Here is a 14,232-nt window from a genome sequence, read left to right as displayed (position 1 = left end):
GGGTATTATCCTCCCTCAACACCCCGCTTTCCTACCCAGCCCCCGGGCCACCAACAAAAGCCGACCAACGCCGAAAACACCTCCGCGCGCGGGAGTTTGGCTTCTTTAGTTGAAGAAGACGAGGGCGGCCACGGTGACCAGGACGAAGCCCAGGGGCGACGCGAAGCGCTGGCCGTTGTTCAGGTCCGGCGGGGAGCCGGTGGGGGAGGTGGTCGCGCTGGTGGTGGTCTCGGCGTCCTCGGTCGTGGAGGTGGTGAAGGCTGTAAGGGGATGGGTTAGCGATCACGTTGCGGGGGGTACCAATGAGTAGATTGAGGGGGTTCAGGGAGGGGGGCTTACTGGTGGTGCTGCTAGCCTCGGTCTCGGTGGTGGAGGTGGAGGACTCGGTAGTCTCGGTCTCGCTGCTGCTGCTAGTCGTGCTGGAAACCTCGGTGCTGGTGCTGGATTCGGCGGTCGAGGTGGGCGTCTCGACGCTAGTGACGGAGCCGGTGCCGGTGTAGGTGAACTGAACGCTCCAGTTCTTCACCATGGTGTCATCGATAATCTCGAAGGCATACTGGCCCGAGGGCAGGTCCGTGGGGGTCCAGGTAAACTCGCCGTCGCTCCCAGTAGCTGTGGCATGTTAGTATCCCGGCCTGTTTTATCCAACACACAATGGGTTGGCTTACAGGTAATGACGGTGACCGGCTTCAGGTTGTCCCTCGGGCCCTGCACGACGGTGATGGTGACGGGCCCTTGGGCTTCATCCCACGTGAGGGTGAACGGTTCACCCTCCTCAATGTCGAAGTTAGAGTTGGTGAACTTCACGGCGAACACGGTGGTCGCGAAGGCGAGAACGGCGCTGAAGGAGAACTTCATTGTGAATTGATTTCGGGATGGATTATTGGAGTAAGCGAATGCTATTAGTGCAACTTGCGATCAGCCAATGCACTCGAGTTGGGAGAGAAATCGCATTGCGGGTGCCTCGGGGTTGGCGCTCGAGGCCATGCTTGAGACGCGCGACCCCTGGTTGCTCGGGAGCGACCTACCGAGTTGATTGGAATGTGGTGGGGTTGTAAGTGCGGGAGTTGCGCCGAACGGTAATGGAATGCAAGAACTGAAGATGAACGATCGTCGGGGAGTTGGGATACTAGGTATTATTACGACAGAAAGATGTCGGGCGTGAGGCCAAGTTTAAGATGTGGTAAAACGGGAAGGAAGGAGGAAGAGCGAGGAGAAGGCAACCGGCGGCACACTGGGGCAAAATACTGAGATAATCCAAGGACGCGATGGAGGTGGAAGTGACCCTTCTTCCCTCACGCCAATAGGAGGCTTCGAAATAATGAACCCACCCTGGACCATGTCGCAATGGGGAAGCGGCGCGGCGGGCAACCAGGGTCAGACAGGAGAAACGACTGGGGTCCAAAGCAAGGACTCGAAGAACCGCCTTGCCTATTTCGGCGGCTCTTCTTCACTCGTCACGCAAGCGGTGACCTCATCTGGATTCACATTCCCATGACTTCTTGACTCACAGACTAACAGAGAGAAGGTAGACATTCGGCCGCAGAATTGTAACCTACTTAGATGGCATTGGAAAAGGTTGCACCACGACTCTGCGCGACTCGGCACAAATCCCAACGGGTTGTGCGGCAACAAACTCCTCCATGTCTTGGCTTGGAGCGGCAAAAAAAGCCCCAGCCTCGATCTCGCCGTTCGCAGGCTCTCGGCTACCATTCCTTGTCCAACTAGTGCCTGCGGCGTCAAGTGGGAAATTGCAACTTTGACGACACCAGACCCACCTGGATAACTTTTCCAATCCATTTATGAGCCTGGCACAAGGGCCTTGCCGATATGTACAAGGCTGGCTGCGCCAACATGCTGTGCGACACTGTCAAAGGGCGACGAATTGGGGGCTATTTGATGTCGGGAACAATTGCTGAGGACGGAGGGTAAGGACAGGCATTGTTTGTCCCGATCTCATCATCAACAGATCGCCGACTGCAACACCCCGTGGAATCGAATGCGAAGGTTGTGGGTCCCTCATCTCGTTGTGCGCCAGATGCAGGGTCTCGCTCCATTGTACCCCTGTAGCCGATTGGTCGTGCTCGTGATCCCCGCAAAAGCCAAAAGAGATCCTTGAAGTCGAAGACGCAGGCACACGGCAGACGACTGCATGCAGTGTTCAATTGACAACTTGAAAGGTTCAGATTCCTCGGAGATATCAACAGGTGATGGACGACCCAGGATGTGCCGAATGAAGCGACGCTGACTTGGATGGATGCCGGCTCAATGACGTTACGCCTTCAAAGCCACTCGGTCTGTTGCAATGGGGGCGGAAACGCGCCGATAAAAATGCAGCAGCCTAGATCATATATAGATCCTCATCAACTTGTTCTGGCAACCTAATGGGGCTGCGACTGCTGGGTAGGTACTCACCAATGCAGCACAAGATCCCGCAGTCACCCAATGGACGAGGATGCAGTTCGCGGGTGTTGAGGATTGTGCTCCCATCGGCCGGTGGGTGCTCTACAAATCGTTACAATGGCTAAGCTGCTCCAAGTCGCACGGCGCAACCAGTATCATGCTCGACGAAATCATGTTCTGAGATGGGTTTCTTGACAAATCGGCAACGTCGAGGAGACAGCTTTAGGTCTAACCGGCGCTGCGCCTAGATGCTTGCGCGTCTACTCGCCACCATGGTGGATGGAAACACCTTCGGTCTCGCGGAAAATGCGGCTCGAAACATACCAGGTTTGTAACAATGGCATTGTTGGGGTGCACGTCAGTTGTTGTGCAGTGAAACAAAATTACAAGTCACACAATGCCCCCCATGGTGACTCGGCAGCCAGCATCGGCATGTCAGTTCTCAACCAAGGAGGCACGCGACGTACGAAGTACACTCCGTGTAACATAGGTATGTTTCGGCGCCGGATGCGGGTGCTGCGCTCCAGAACCGCTTTCAATCGCGGATAAACGGGGAGACGCAGGATCTGCATCCGAATGCCTCACGCCGCGGACCATCAGGCAGCTGAAGTTCTGAAACATCTCTTTGCCGCAAAAAATTCCATTGGCAGGCGTCACGGCACATTTTATATGCCGAAATCATAATCGCCGGCGGGGCGCTGTCTCAGGCTCCCGAAGTCGGTGATGGTGTTTAGTCTCGAGAAACACTCCCAACTAGCGCACTCGTACGGCGCTAAGCAGGAGTTACTCATGAGAGCAGGCACTCAACGACGCCGCGGTGAACGCCCTGGGTTTCCTCGGACAGTGTCTTGACGGCGGCTCCAAGTCCTCGCATCTTGTCGACGAAGTCGTCCAGCGAGCCACCGACGCCGAAGTAGAGCCTCTTCGCGGCGATAAGTGCCCTGGCACCGCCGGTTGAACGCTCGGCGCGCTCACGCTGAAGAATTGAGAGGAGCGTGCTCCCGAAGCTTTCGAGCGCAAAAGGGGAGTAAATGGTCTCCGACCCGAGCAGGAGTGTCTTGGTCGTGGGGGGCAGGTTCGCGGGGACGCCGGAGAGGTAAAGGAGGTCAACAAACTCGGGAGACCAAGCGCCCGAGAAAAACGAGAGGGTAATCTGCTTCGACGAAAGCGACTGCCTGAAGGCCTCGAGTACTTCTGGCGTTAGTTCCAACTCTCCGTCTGGAGTGAAGGCCTCGTTGACGACGGCGTTCTCCCCCCTTTGCTGCAGCGCCCAGGCGAGAACCAAGTTAGGCAGCGTCACGAGAGAAAGGACGGTCGGGTTGTAGTCTGCAAGTGTGAGCACCAGCGGCTGATTCTGTTCGGATTTCCTCCCTGTCAACGCCCATTGAAAGAGAGCGAGTGAAGGCAACGCTGTGCCGCAGCCCAGCTGCAAGAAGGGTCAGCACGAAATGCTTGAACATGCGAAAGGCGTTGCCGCACCTCAATCAAGACGCAAGGTTCTTGCGTCAAGAGATCGGCGACCCCCTCGCTGGCGAGCACCTTGACCAAGTCGACGCTGCTCTCCCAGCTCTTGAAGCCGCCCTCGTAGATGCCCGTCTTGACGTCGTGTTCCCCAAGGGCGGCCTCTGACTCAGAGGGGTTGTCGGTGTTCTCCTCGGCCATCAGTTGGACGCGCACATCCCACAGCTCGCGCCGGGGCAGCTGGAGGACGCGACCGCCCCCAAGGTCGACGTCTAGCAGACCGAAGGCGATCTTGGACGGCAGCTTGGAGAGGAAAGCTTCCGGGTCATGCTGTGTCGGTGGGAGCAGCGGCTTGCCTTGGACGGGGAACGCACCCGCTGTTGCTGGTGACGGGCCTGGCGCGGTGCCTCCCGGGGGCGGTGGTGGTGGAGGTGCGGGAGCTTGGTTGTCCTCCTCTATGTCGTCCCCGGCGAAGGAGAATGAAAACGCCATGTCCCACCCCTCTCCCAATCCTTAAGCCTGACGATCCGAATCCTTCCGTGGCCAATTGATGTTGGTTTTCGAGTGAAGATGCTGTTCACCGAGGCCGGAAAAGTTTGCCACTGGGAGTCCACTTTGCTTCGCCGCTGAAAAGATCTCTGTTTTCAAATTCTTCTCCAGCTGAGAATTTGAGCCCGGCCGTATTCATGTACAGATGTAACTATTGGATAGCAGTCGTCGGTTCCTCGTGATCGCGTCCTCAGGGGTGAGGGAGTTTAACTTTTTTTTAAGGCGTTGCGGGGCAGTGAGGGCGGCAGAGAACCTGGAAAGTGGAATCCCAGCCAAGGCCCGGACTTCAAACCCGTTCGGCTGGGCACCTCATTCGCCGTTCGGTCACCTTCCCAGATGCAACTCCAAACGACTGTGGTTGGACAGAATACGATTGGAGCACACGACTGTCAAAGCCATGCGGCCGACCTTCCTTCCCTGCCTCACCTGAACCGGGCTGCCGCACAAAGAAACAGAGAAAACATGCATCGGATTTTCCCGAGCAAACAGCGCCAATTGGATTCCGAACCCAATTCGGGATGGGATGGTCGGCAGCAAAAAGCCGTTCATCAATCAACAGCTGAAGAGAGCTGGAATGGGTGTGCGTGCCTCCGTCCGGCAGTGCATCCAGCAGCACCCCGACTTCCAGGGGCTTTTAGTCGAGTGTCATCCGAGGGTTAGCCCATGGCAAAGTACCGGTCGCCGTAAATGGACCAACTGTATAAGTGCTTGAGCTGGTCGGGGCCTCCACTCCATCAGGCTGAACCAGGGCAGGAGGTCGACACTAGGTAGTATTTCTTCAAAGAGTTCCCCATGTTTGTCCTGGTTTTGAATCCTTTATCAGTTGGTAGACTTGGAAACCCGGCCAGGACTTCTGGAAATCCGTTCAAGCTCTTGCCAATCGCGGAATTCGAGTCCAGGTTCGTCCGAACCCGGTGTGGAAAGATTACCATTTCTGCGGCTTTGCCCTGTTGCGCCTTCTTTATCAATGCAGCGGCCTCATTCCTCCGGCTCCCCCTCGAGCCGGGATATAAATCAAGTAGTCGTGGTCCCCAAACTCTCCGTTCAAGACCAAGCCATCCCTCACCAAACCGAGCTTCGGCAACTACCCCCAACTCCTCCATCCTCTTGTCCTTCCGAGCCCACCATGACGCCCGCCGAAGTCATGGCACAACCCAATGGCCTCTCAGAGGAATCCGAGCCCTTACTTACCAATGTCAGCACTTACACGGTTCGGGAACAGCCGCTCGGCTCGACCCGGCACATCCGCATCGTGGGCATCGGAGCCGGAGCGAGCGGGCTGAACCTGATCCGGACCCTGCGGCTCAACCTCAGCGACTACGAAGTCACGGTCTACGAGAAGAACACCGACGTGGGCGGCACCTGGCTCGAGAACCGCTACCCCGGCTGCCGGTGCGACGTCCCCAGCCACAGCTACCAGTTCTCGTGGCGGCAGAAGAAGGACTGGACCAACTTCTTCTCGGGGGCCGAGGAGATCGGCGAGTATCTCTGCCGGGTGTGCGACGAGGAGGGTATGAGGGACTCGATCAAGACCTCGCACCAGGTGGTTCGCGCGGAGTGGGACGAAAAGGACGGGCAGTGGGAGTTGACGGTTCGGAACTTGGAGACGGGAGAGGAGTTTGGTGACCACGCCACCTTTCTCGTGGATGGGACAGGCATTCTGAAGTAAGCGGTGGTCATTATGTCTGATGGGTGGTTGGCGTACTAACCGTGAGGAACAGCAACTGGAAGTGGCCCGAGGTTGACGGCCTCGACGCCTTTCAGGGAACACTCATCCACACCGCGCAATGGCCGAAGGACTTTGACCACACGGGTAAGACGATTGCTGTCATTGGCAACGGCTCGAGCGGGATCCAGGTGCTGCCCGCACTCCAACCAGGTAAGCGCCCAGAAAGACTTGGTATTGGCAAGACCTAACAGCATCCAGGGGCCGATAAACTGTACCACATCTTCAGAACACCCACTTGGGTACTACCACCCAGGATACAAGCGTGGAAGGTTATGGGACAGGCAGGGGAGATCCTCAGCAAGATTCAGATGGACGCTCAGGAGAACTTTTCCCAAGAGACGATCGACAAGTTCCAGTCTGACCCCGAGTTCTACCGCGAGTTCGTAAAGAAGATCGAGGTGGAGGTGAACAATGCGTTCCCCGTGGTAAGTTATGTTCTCGTCATGCCGACGTCCATGGCTAACAGGCCGTCAGGTTCTCACACAGAGCCCCGTCCAAGCCTTTGCCCGCGCCAAGGTTACCGAGTACATGACTGCCATGCTCGGAGGGAACCAGGAGCTTTGCAAGGCGCTCATACCCGACTTCCCGCTCGGGACAAGGAGAATGACCCCCGGCCACAGCTACCTCCAAGCCCTGACCAAACCCAACGTCGAGCTCAGGAGATCCGGGATCAAGAGGTTCGTGGCGGAAGGCATCGAGCTCGAATCGGGCGAAGTCCTCAAAGTCGACGCCATCGTCTGCGCCACAGGGTTCAACACCTCCTTCCGCCCGCGCTTCCCCATCATCGGCCGCGACGGCAACCTCCAAGACCGATGGGCCAAGGAAACCCCCAAGGCATACATGTCGTGCGCCGTCGCCGGCCTACCAAACTACTTTAGTATGTCCCCCCTCCCACACCACACACCACAAACCACCCCAATATATCAGTCACCCAACTCCCTCACTAACACCTCACCCCCCCCCCTCCACAGCCTTCCTCGGCCCCAACGCCCCCATCGGCCACGGCAGCGTCTTCACCCTCAGCGAGCACATCGCCAAGTACATCACGCGGGCGATCCACAAGTGCCAGACCGAGGGCATCAAAGCCCTGGCCCCTTCGCAGGGCGCCGTCGACGACTACTTTGCGCACATCTCGGCCTTCATGCCGCGCACGGCGTGGGGCGCGGCCGGCACCGGCGGGCGCTCCTGGTTCCGCAACGGCCGCGCCGACGGGCCCGTTACGGCGCTGCACCCGGGTAGTCGGGTGCATTTTTTCCATATGTTGGAGGGGTTTCGTGGGGAGGATTGGGAGTTTGTGTACTTGTCGAGGGAGGAGGGGGGTGGTGGTGCTGCTGGGGGTGGGAATAGGTTTGCGTATTTGGGGAATGGGTTCTCGACGAAGGAGTTGGATCCGCGGGGGGATACGGCGTGGTATTTGGATGGGGAGGGGTTTGGAAGGTAAAGGGGAGAGCCGGGGGGGGGGGGGGGTTACCTTACCTGCCTGCTTGGTGAAAAGGGGGTGAGGGATGTGAGATTAGGGCTGGTTGTGGGGGGTGTGATCTGGTTCTTGTTGTTGGGGAGGCTGCTTTGGGATCTATCTGCGTCGGTCTGAGCATCACTTCCTTCTACTTGCTTGTGTTGTTAACGGGATAGGTGGTGGTGGTGGTTCTGGCTTTTGCGTGGTTATTAGAGTTACACATCTTTTTATGAGGGATTTGAGGAAAGAGATATCCCAGATTCAGACAGACATGGACCAACCAAGCACGTCTGCTTGCATACCGTGATACATCCCCAACCTTCTTACTCCGGCAGGCTTCGGTTGCTGTCGCGCCTCTTTCATCGGGCTGGTTGAAATATCGGGGCCGGGCCTCTGTGTTTCCGGGCGGCACTCAACCAACCTTCACAGGGGACAGTGCGCGCCGTCATAAGCTCCCGTGAAGTCCTTTACCGTCCGTTTAATCCTCGCGACCTGAAGCAGTCGATTGCAGTCAGTTCAACGCAGTCATCAGCTCGATACAGACAGATGGCAAGGGTTTGGGTAAGGCATCGCGTCGGGGATAGGTCAAGGGTTCGGGTTCGGGTTCGGGTTCGGGATAGGGATAGGGTTCGGGTTATCACGCCTAACCCTGCCCCTATCCCTATCCCGAACCCTATCCCTATCCCTATCACTCTCCCTCACCTGAACCCTTGCTCAAACTCTCTTGCTCATTGACCTTTGTGTGATTGCATCAAACTCACTGCGTTGAACTGATCGACTGGGTGCAATGGTTGTTGCGATTAAGGAGTGTATTGTCCATAATGTGGGAAACTTTACCTTGGTGATTTTTTTTTCTGCACCCCATGGAACCTCTGTATTCTCAGTACTGTACAGTCTGATACCTGTTTGTTCGCTAGCGCGTGACTTCAAGACCGGGGTCCTTGCCAAAATCTCCAACTCAACGGCAAAACGGCGCTTTTTTCAACAGAAAAAAAGCTTTGATTAAAATGGTCTTTACTAATGCTTCGAAATATTGCATTTCTTTACATTTTAATCGGTTGTTGGGCTGTCGAGGTAGGGGTTTTTCATTTTTGAACTAGGACCCCTGTCAGAGGAGCCGCGCTAACAAACAAACAAGTATTGAACTGTAGTTACATCCGTACGCACACCCACACCGCGGCCAACGGCAGCTCTCAGAACGTACATACCGAAGCAGTGGAACGCATTACAGCCTGATGCGAAAAGAGGGGGTGAAGAAGTCTCGGTACACCTCGGGTTGATATGACTGCTCATTCGGCGCGCCTAACAGTTTCAGGGCGACAGTTCCCGCGCTCTCACTCGCTTCTATTGGTGTGAGATGGTCTCCCGGCATTCTTTTCGTTGGTGGAAGCAGGACCCGGGCGAGCGCCATTCTGGCGGTGAAGCGGTGACCCTCATCGAATGGTTCGAGTTATGACCCAACCACACCACAGTCGTGAGGCTTTCTGTCCGTGGAACACAGACACAAAATACAGGGGGAGAAGGACGCCTGCATGGCCGTTGGTTGCAATGGACATCTTGGCGTTTGTTATTTCGCCTGCCATTGGAGGGCCTCTCAGGGCCAGGCAAGGCTTCATGGACCGCGTTGTCATATCTCAGCTTTTGAACCCAAACGCTCAACATGTGGCCATTCTAGCCATTTTCCTTCCTGTTGGTGTGCCTCGCTCAGATGACCGTCACGCCTAGCCAAAGCGTGTCGGTTGTGTTTGTTTGCTCAACCCAGGAGGAAAGCGATGCATTCCGTACCGTCCACCGATGATGAAGCCATCAATCTCCTCTCTCTCGGTGAGTTGAGAACCCGCTGCTAGTCTGGTAGCCGTACTGACCCGACGCAGATGGCGGCGGTGTCCGGGGAGTTGCTTCGCTGGTCATCCTCGATGGGATCATGAGGAAGATCAAGGAAATGTACAAGCTTCCCGAGGTGCCTAAACCTTGCGAATTCTTCCATATGATTGCCGGAACCAGCACTGGAGGGTAAGCCCATGGGTGGGAAGGGGAATACTGAAGAGCTGAGCCGGTGGCTGACCTATTCAAGTCTCATCGCGATAATGCTTGGAAGACTACGGATGTCGACCAAGGAGGCCTTGGCCGAATACGACAACTGCGCCGCCAAGATCTTTTCGAAAGACAACCACAAATCCTGGAGTATCTCGGAAAAGTTTCGGGCCACTGCCCTTGAGGAAGCTATCCAAGGTCTTGTCAAGAAACGTGGCCTCGGCGAGTCCATGAGAGACCCCAAGCGCCCTAAAAAAGGGAAGGCGTTCGTGTGCGTCATGCCCTCCGACAACATTGGGAAGACCGATATCGTTCGCTCCTTCGACGGAGACGAAGGCGCCCTGGATAACTGGGATGAAGATGTCAAAATTTGGGAGGCCGCGAGGGCTACCACGGCCGCTTCTTCCTTCTTCAAGCCCCAGCGGTTGGGCAAGGGCGCATCAGCACGAACGTATATCGACGCGGCTATTGGGGTCAATAACCCGGTGAGTATCCTTTTACCAGAGGCCGTCAAAGAGTTTGGGGCCGGGAGACGCTTCGGCTGTGTGGTCAGCATCGGCACAGGCACCCGGGACGTCAAGCTCGAGAGGTCTGTGGGGGGCTTCGAAAGCATACTGAAGTTTCGGGGAGTCGTCTACTTTGTCCACCTCATAAACACTCTGAAGAACCAGGCCACCGATGCCGAGGAAGCCCATCGACAGCTCGAGTCACAGTTGCTCTCCTCTCCCGGCACATATTACCGCTTCAATGTCCCTGACGCGGCTGCGCAAGTCAAGCTGCACCACTACCTGAAAATACCAGAGCTCAAGTCGATGGCGGAGGAGTACCTTTCCAGTCAACCAGTTGCCAAACAAGTACGCCAGATTGCGAAGGCGTTACAAACCGATGATTTTGGGCATGGCCTCACTCTTGGTCATCTCCGTATGTATTTACCTTGTTTTCATATCAATCCTGTCCGCCGGCGTGATAAGTGTTGTTAACTAAGTTCGACACAGACGATCTCGACAAGGATCAAATATTACTATCTAGCAAGAAAATCCGTTCAATGAGAGCGACAAGTAGCTTTTTTACCGGGAGACAAGAGATCTTGCAGAAGCTCGACACGTTTTTTGCCCCCCGAGACACCCGAGGCAGCCCTCGTCGGGAGTTTTTACTTCATGGAATGGGCGGTGTTGGCAAAACCGAGATTGCGTTCAAGGTTGCAGAGGCTTTTGAAGACAGGCTCGTAAACCCCTGTCTCCGGAAAATGAGGTGTTGTCTAACAGTGTGCCAGATTCGAGTACATCTTTTACGTCGATGGCTCTACCCCAGCCACCGTCCTTCAGAGTTATGCCAGCATCGCCAAGCAACATGGCCGGCCTGGTGTACTTACCGAAGAGCTGTGCGCCGAAGCCATGCGTTGGATGGAAAGACTGTCGGATGAGTGGCTCATGATCTTTGATGACTGCAACCTGGACGACCGCAAAGGTCATCTCCCGGGCAGAGGCAAGGGCAACATCATCTACACGTCTCGACGGACGAGCTTGAACCAAGACTTGCCTGTCGATTGCACGTACGAAGTCACTCCCTTCGAGGAGGCGGATGCCATTGAGCTTCTTTTGAAAGCGTCCGGCCTTCCGCCCGCTTCTGAGAACCCACAGGACGGGACATTAGCTGAGGCCATTGTGCGGGAACTCGAATGCCTCCCGCTAGCGGTCGAGCAAGCCGCCGCATATATCCGAGATGGTGAACATCCACTCCAGGAATACCTCGAAATGCTCCGCGCTCAAAAGGTCCGCATTCTCTCCGACTCGCATCCCGAAGCCGATGAAGAAGATATTGAAAACTCAGCAGTCCACGCAGCGCTAGAGCTATCTTACCAGGCTATCGCTGCCCGCAGACGCCGGGAAGGTAGAAGCAATGCAGGCCTCACCGCGAACCTCGCTCTGAAGGTGCTGAGCTTGCTCACCTTCTTCCACCACAAAGAATTCCCATCACTTCTCATGAAGCGCGCGGCAGAAGAGCACCATGCTGCCGGGGCTCTCCGATACTTCCCCCTGAGCCACATCATGAGCCCGTACGACCACGATCTGGACCGAATGGTACGGGTCAAGGAGGACGGCCGTTGGGATTCGGGCGACTTCGCCATGGGAGTAACCATCTTGCGGAAGTTCTCCCTCGTCAAGCTGTCGCCAAACAAGAAGTCGTTGTCAATGCACGTCTTGGTTCATAGGTGGGCGCGAAAGCGCATCGATAGGGATATTGCTTTGCGATGGGCCCTAGTGGCAAGAGTCTTGCTTCTCGAGTCATTAGATCCGTCCGCAAGATTGGGTTACTTGCATTTCTCCCGCGACCTGCTCCCCCATTTCGAAGTTTGCTTTGCTGTCAACCCGCCGCTTCACCTGATTCGCGACCAGTACCGTGCCCACTTACTGCACAAACTTGGGGGGTACTACAGGAACCAGAAGCGCTTCCTGGAGGCAAAGGAATGCTTCACACAGTCCCGCCGTCTGTGGAATATCGAGGTTGGAGCTGATTGCTGGGCTGCGATAACTGCCACCGTATCTCTAGCACGGCTGCATCACGAAATGGGAAACTTGTCAGAGGCCGAGTCAGTATATCTGGATGCTATTGGGTGGTTGTCTGGGAAACTTGAGTACAGGAGAGCCGTGATCAAGATCGAGAGGGAGGGCGAACCAGAGGCTGTTCGACGGTTTTCGAAGGCTTACGCGAAGTGGGCGGCAAGGAGTCTCGCCAGGAAGCTCTCCAAACCACCCTCAGATGGCATCCGCTGGAGCGTTCCGTTGCCTGTACGGGAACAGCCATCGAAGAAGAAGAAGAAGAAGAAGAAGCCGAAGCGGCCTTCCGAGGCAGACATGTCAAATGATGACATATTGGACCGGACCTGGCTAAGACGCGCGGAACATTTGGATGAGCTCGAGATGATCGACACAATCGACAACTTGGTACATGCGGAGCTGGCAATGGTATACATGGACCAGGACAGGTATGGCATGGGGAAGCGCATGCTCCTTAGGGCGGTGGAATTTCTTGAGCAGCAGCTGGACAAATACGACCCAGACCTCATGAAACTCCAGATCAAGGCTCGAACCCTCACCCACGCTGGAGATCGGGAGTTTTGGGAAAACCACATGGACGACGTGCTGCGGGCTCCTCAAGAGGCGACAACGAGCTTTTGGCAGTCAGAAGCGTCCTTCGACTTGATGATTGCGGCAGCCTACTCGCTTCTGATGAGGGACCCTGACGACTGGCGTATCGCGTGCCGTGAGCTCTTCGAGCTGTACGACACCGGGGTCAAGTGGTTCGGTGGCTACGACAGGAAGATTTTGAACATTCTTCGGTACATCGTCAAATGCCTGATCGCGGGAGGGAAATATGACACCGCTGTGTCCATGGCCAATATCTGCCTTCGCCGAGCTAGATCAACATACGGAGAACTACACATGGAGACGATCCGTTCCTACGCCACACTCGTTTCTGCCGTCTTCAATCAGAAGATGGAATTTGACGAGGAAGGACGCGAGCTTCTCCAGGGAGCCATTAACAAAGCAAGGGCCGGCCTTGGGTCGACCCATTCGCTAACCCAGATGCTTGAGAAGCATTTGAAGGAGTTCTCAAAAAAGGTGGAGGTATCCGTGGAACCCACATCGGAAGGACTCGACCTGGAGGCTGCTCTGATGGAGAGCTGGCGCCAGAGCAAGGCGCATCTGGAGAGAGAGAAGGGCAGACTCGGGGAGCAACATCCCATCATCAAACGAATGGAGCTTGTGGTGGGTGACGGCCCAGTAAGAACGAAGGAGGAGATGCTCGAGAGAGTGAGGGCAGGTTACGGGCCGCACAACTCGCTCACCAAGCGGCTAGAGAAGGAAGTGGAGGAGACACGGAGGGCTGCTTTGGCCCAGGTTCCTGAAATGAATGGCAAACGAAGGAGCTTGGAAGCGTCTAGCAGTAATGCTCCTCGGGGCGATGGTAACGAGAGCTCCGGTGAGGCCTTGCGACAGCCTTTGGGGTTCATGAATGAGATGACGAGAGCGCGGCATACGGCAATAGGATCCGGGGACTCGGCGTTCAAAAGAAGCGGATCAAGGACAGCAGACCACCTTGCTCTTGAAGGACGGATTCGGGATATTATTATGGACGAGCCCGGCGGCGGCGTGGTCAGTATTGATGACAAGGCGAGTGATGATTTGATGAAATTTTGGATGTCAGGGGCACTGCAGCCGATATTAGTAGTGTAGCTTTTTTTGATACCAGGTCTCCTTGTAGCCCGGCATTATCTACCCAACCTTCAAGTTCACCTCCTTATATTTTTCCGGTAAGCTGTGTGTCTAGCTGCAAGAGCTGAAGGGTTTTGGGTTACGCGAAGCTGCCGTTCGGGCTTGCGATTAAGCTTGTCAATTAAACCCCTTAATTCGGGCTGGGATTTGGAAAAGCCGGGCCGGATGCTCTAACTTTCGTGCCGAGTGACTAGCTTCTGCGGCCGGACACGCATGATTATGTGTGCATGATGTGGAGATAATTCGGCAGGCTTTCGGTTCCCTGTGTCACCGCCAATATGCAGGTCAATTTTGGCGGTTATGGGGCCTCGTTATTGGAGGGT

General features: G+C 55.8%; 4 protein-coding genes across 4 annotated transcripts; 2 read left to right on the top strand and 2 right to left on the bottom strand.

Annotated features, from left to right (window-relative positions):
* Window positions 1-105: 105 nt before the first annotated feature.
* On the bottom strand, window positions 106-858 carry B0H64DRAFT_370183 (uncharacterized protein; the record flags this gene model as incomplete). Its single annotated transcript, XM_062802074.1, has 3 exons — window positions 106-260; window positions 340-612; window positions 669-858. The coding sequence occupies 3 exons, from the start codon at window positions 856-858 to the stop codon at window positions 106-108; spliced, it is 618 nt and encodes a 205-aa protein (XP_062664525.1).
* Window positions 859-3,071: 2,213 nt separating this feature from the next.
* On the bottom strand, window positions 3,072-4,653 carry B0H64DRAFT_29045 (uncharacterized protein). The gene is made up of 2 exons (XM_062800044.1): window positions 3,883-4,653; window positions 3,072-3,829 (listed from the first exon to the last, which is right to left on the bottom strand). The coding sequence occupies exons 1-2, from the start codon at window positions 4,354-4,356 to the stop codon at window positions 3,191-3,193; spliced, it is 1,113 nt and encodes a 370-aa protein (XP_062664524.1). The 5' UTR covers window positions 4,357-4,653; the 3' UTR covers window positions 3,072-3,190.
* An 886-nt stretch (window positions 4,654-5,539) lies between these two features.
* On the top strand, window positions 5,540-7,583 carry B0H64DRAFT_414697 (uncharacterized protein; the record flags this gene model as incomplete). The annotated part of the gene is made up of 6 exons (XM_062805052.1): window positions 5,540-6,078; window positions 6,135-6,292; window positions 6,341-6,567; window positions 6,617-7,019; window positions 7,114-7,438; window positions 7,490-7,583. 6 exons carry the CDS (start codon window positions 5,540-5,542, stop codon window positions 7,581-7,583), a joined length of 1,746 nt encoding a protein of 581 aa, XP_062664523.1.
* A 1,514-nt stretch (window positions 7,584-9,097) lies between these two features.
* Window positions 9,098-14,099, top strand: B0H64DRAFT_29031 (uncharacterized protein). The gene is made up of 5 exons (XM_062800043.1): window positions 9,098-9,422; window positions 9,473-9,611; window positions 9,673-10,553; window positions 10,628-10,853; window positions 10,906-14,099. The coding sequence occupies exons 1-5, from the start codon at window positions 9,371-9,373 to the stop codon at window positions 13,868-13,870; spliced, it is 4,263 nt and encodes a 1,420-aa protein (XP_062664522.1). The 5' UTR covers window positions 9,098-9,370; the 3' UTR covers window positions 13,871-14,099.
* Window positions 14,100-14,232: the final 133 nt, after the last annotated feature.

This window comes from Chaetomium fimeti (assembly GCF_033439085.1).
Source record: "Chaetomium fimeti strain CBS 168.71 chromosome Unknown B0H64scaffold_1, whole genome shotgun sequence".
NCBI classification, from domain to species: Eukaryota; Fungi; Ascomycota; class Sordariomycetes; order Sordariales; family Chaetomiaceae; genus Chaetomium; species Chaetomium fimeti.
This window is presented reverse-complemented; position numbering and strand designations above follow the sequence as displayed.

Bases quoted from the DNA above. Each gene is read 5' to 3' on its own strand.
- B0H64DRAFT_29045 (XM_062800044.1), bottom strand. From the start codon at position 4,356: ATGGCGTTTTCATTCTCCTTCGCCGGGGACGACATAGAGGAGGACAAC. The intron at 3,830-3,882 runs GTGCGGCAACGC...CCCTTCTTGCAG, and splicing joins AACCTTGCGTCTTGATTGAG to CTGGGCTGCGGCACAGCGTT.
- B0H64DRAFT_29031 (XM_062800043.1), top strand. From the start codon at position 9,371: ATGCATTCCGTACCGTCCACCGATGATGAAGCCATCAATCTCCTCTCT. The intron at 9,612-9,672 runs GTAAGCCCATGG...GACCTATTCAAG, and splicing joins GCCGGAACCAGCACTGGAGG to TCTCATCGCGATAATGCTTG. The intron at 10,854-10,905 runs GCTCGTAAACCC...ACAGTGTGCCAG, and splicing joins GCAGAGGCTTTTGAAGACAG to ATTCGAGTACATCTTTTACG.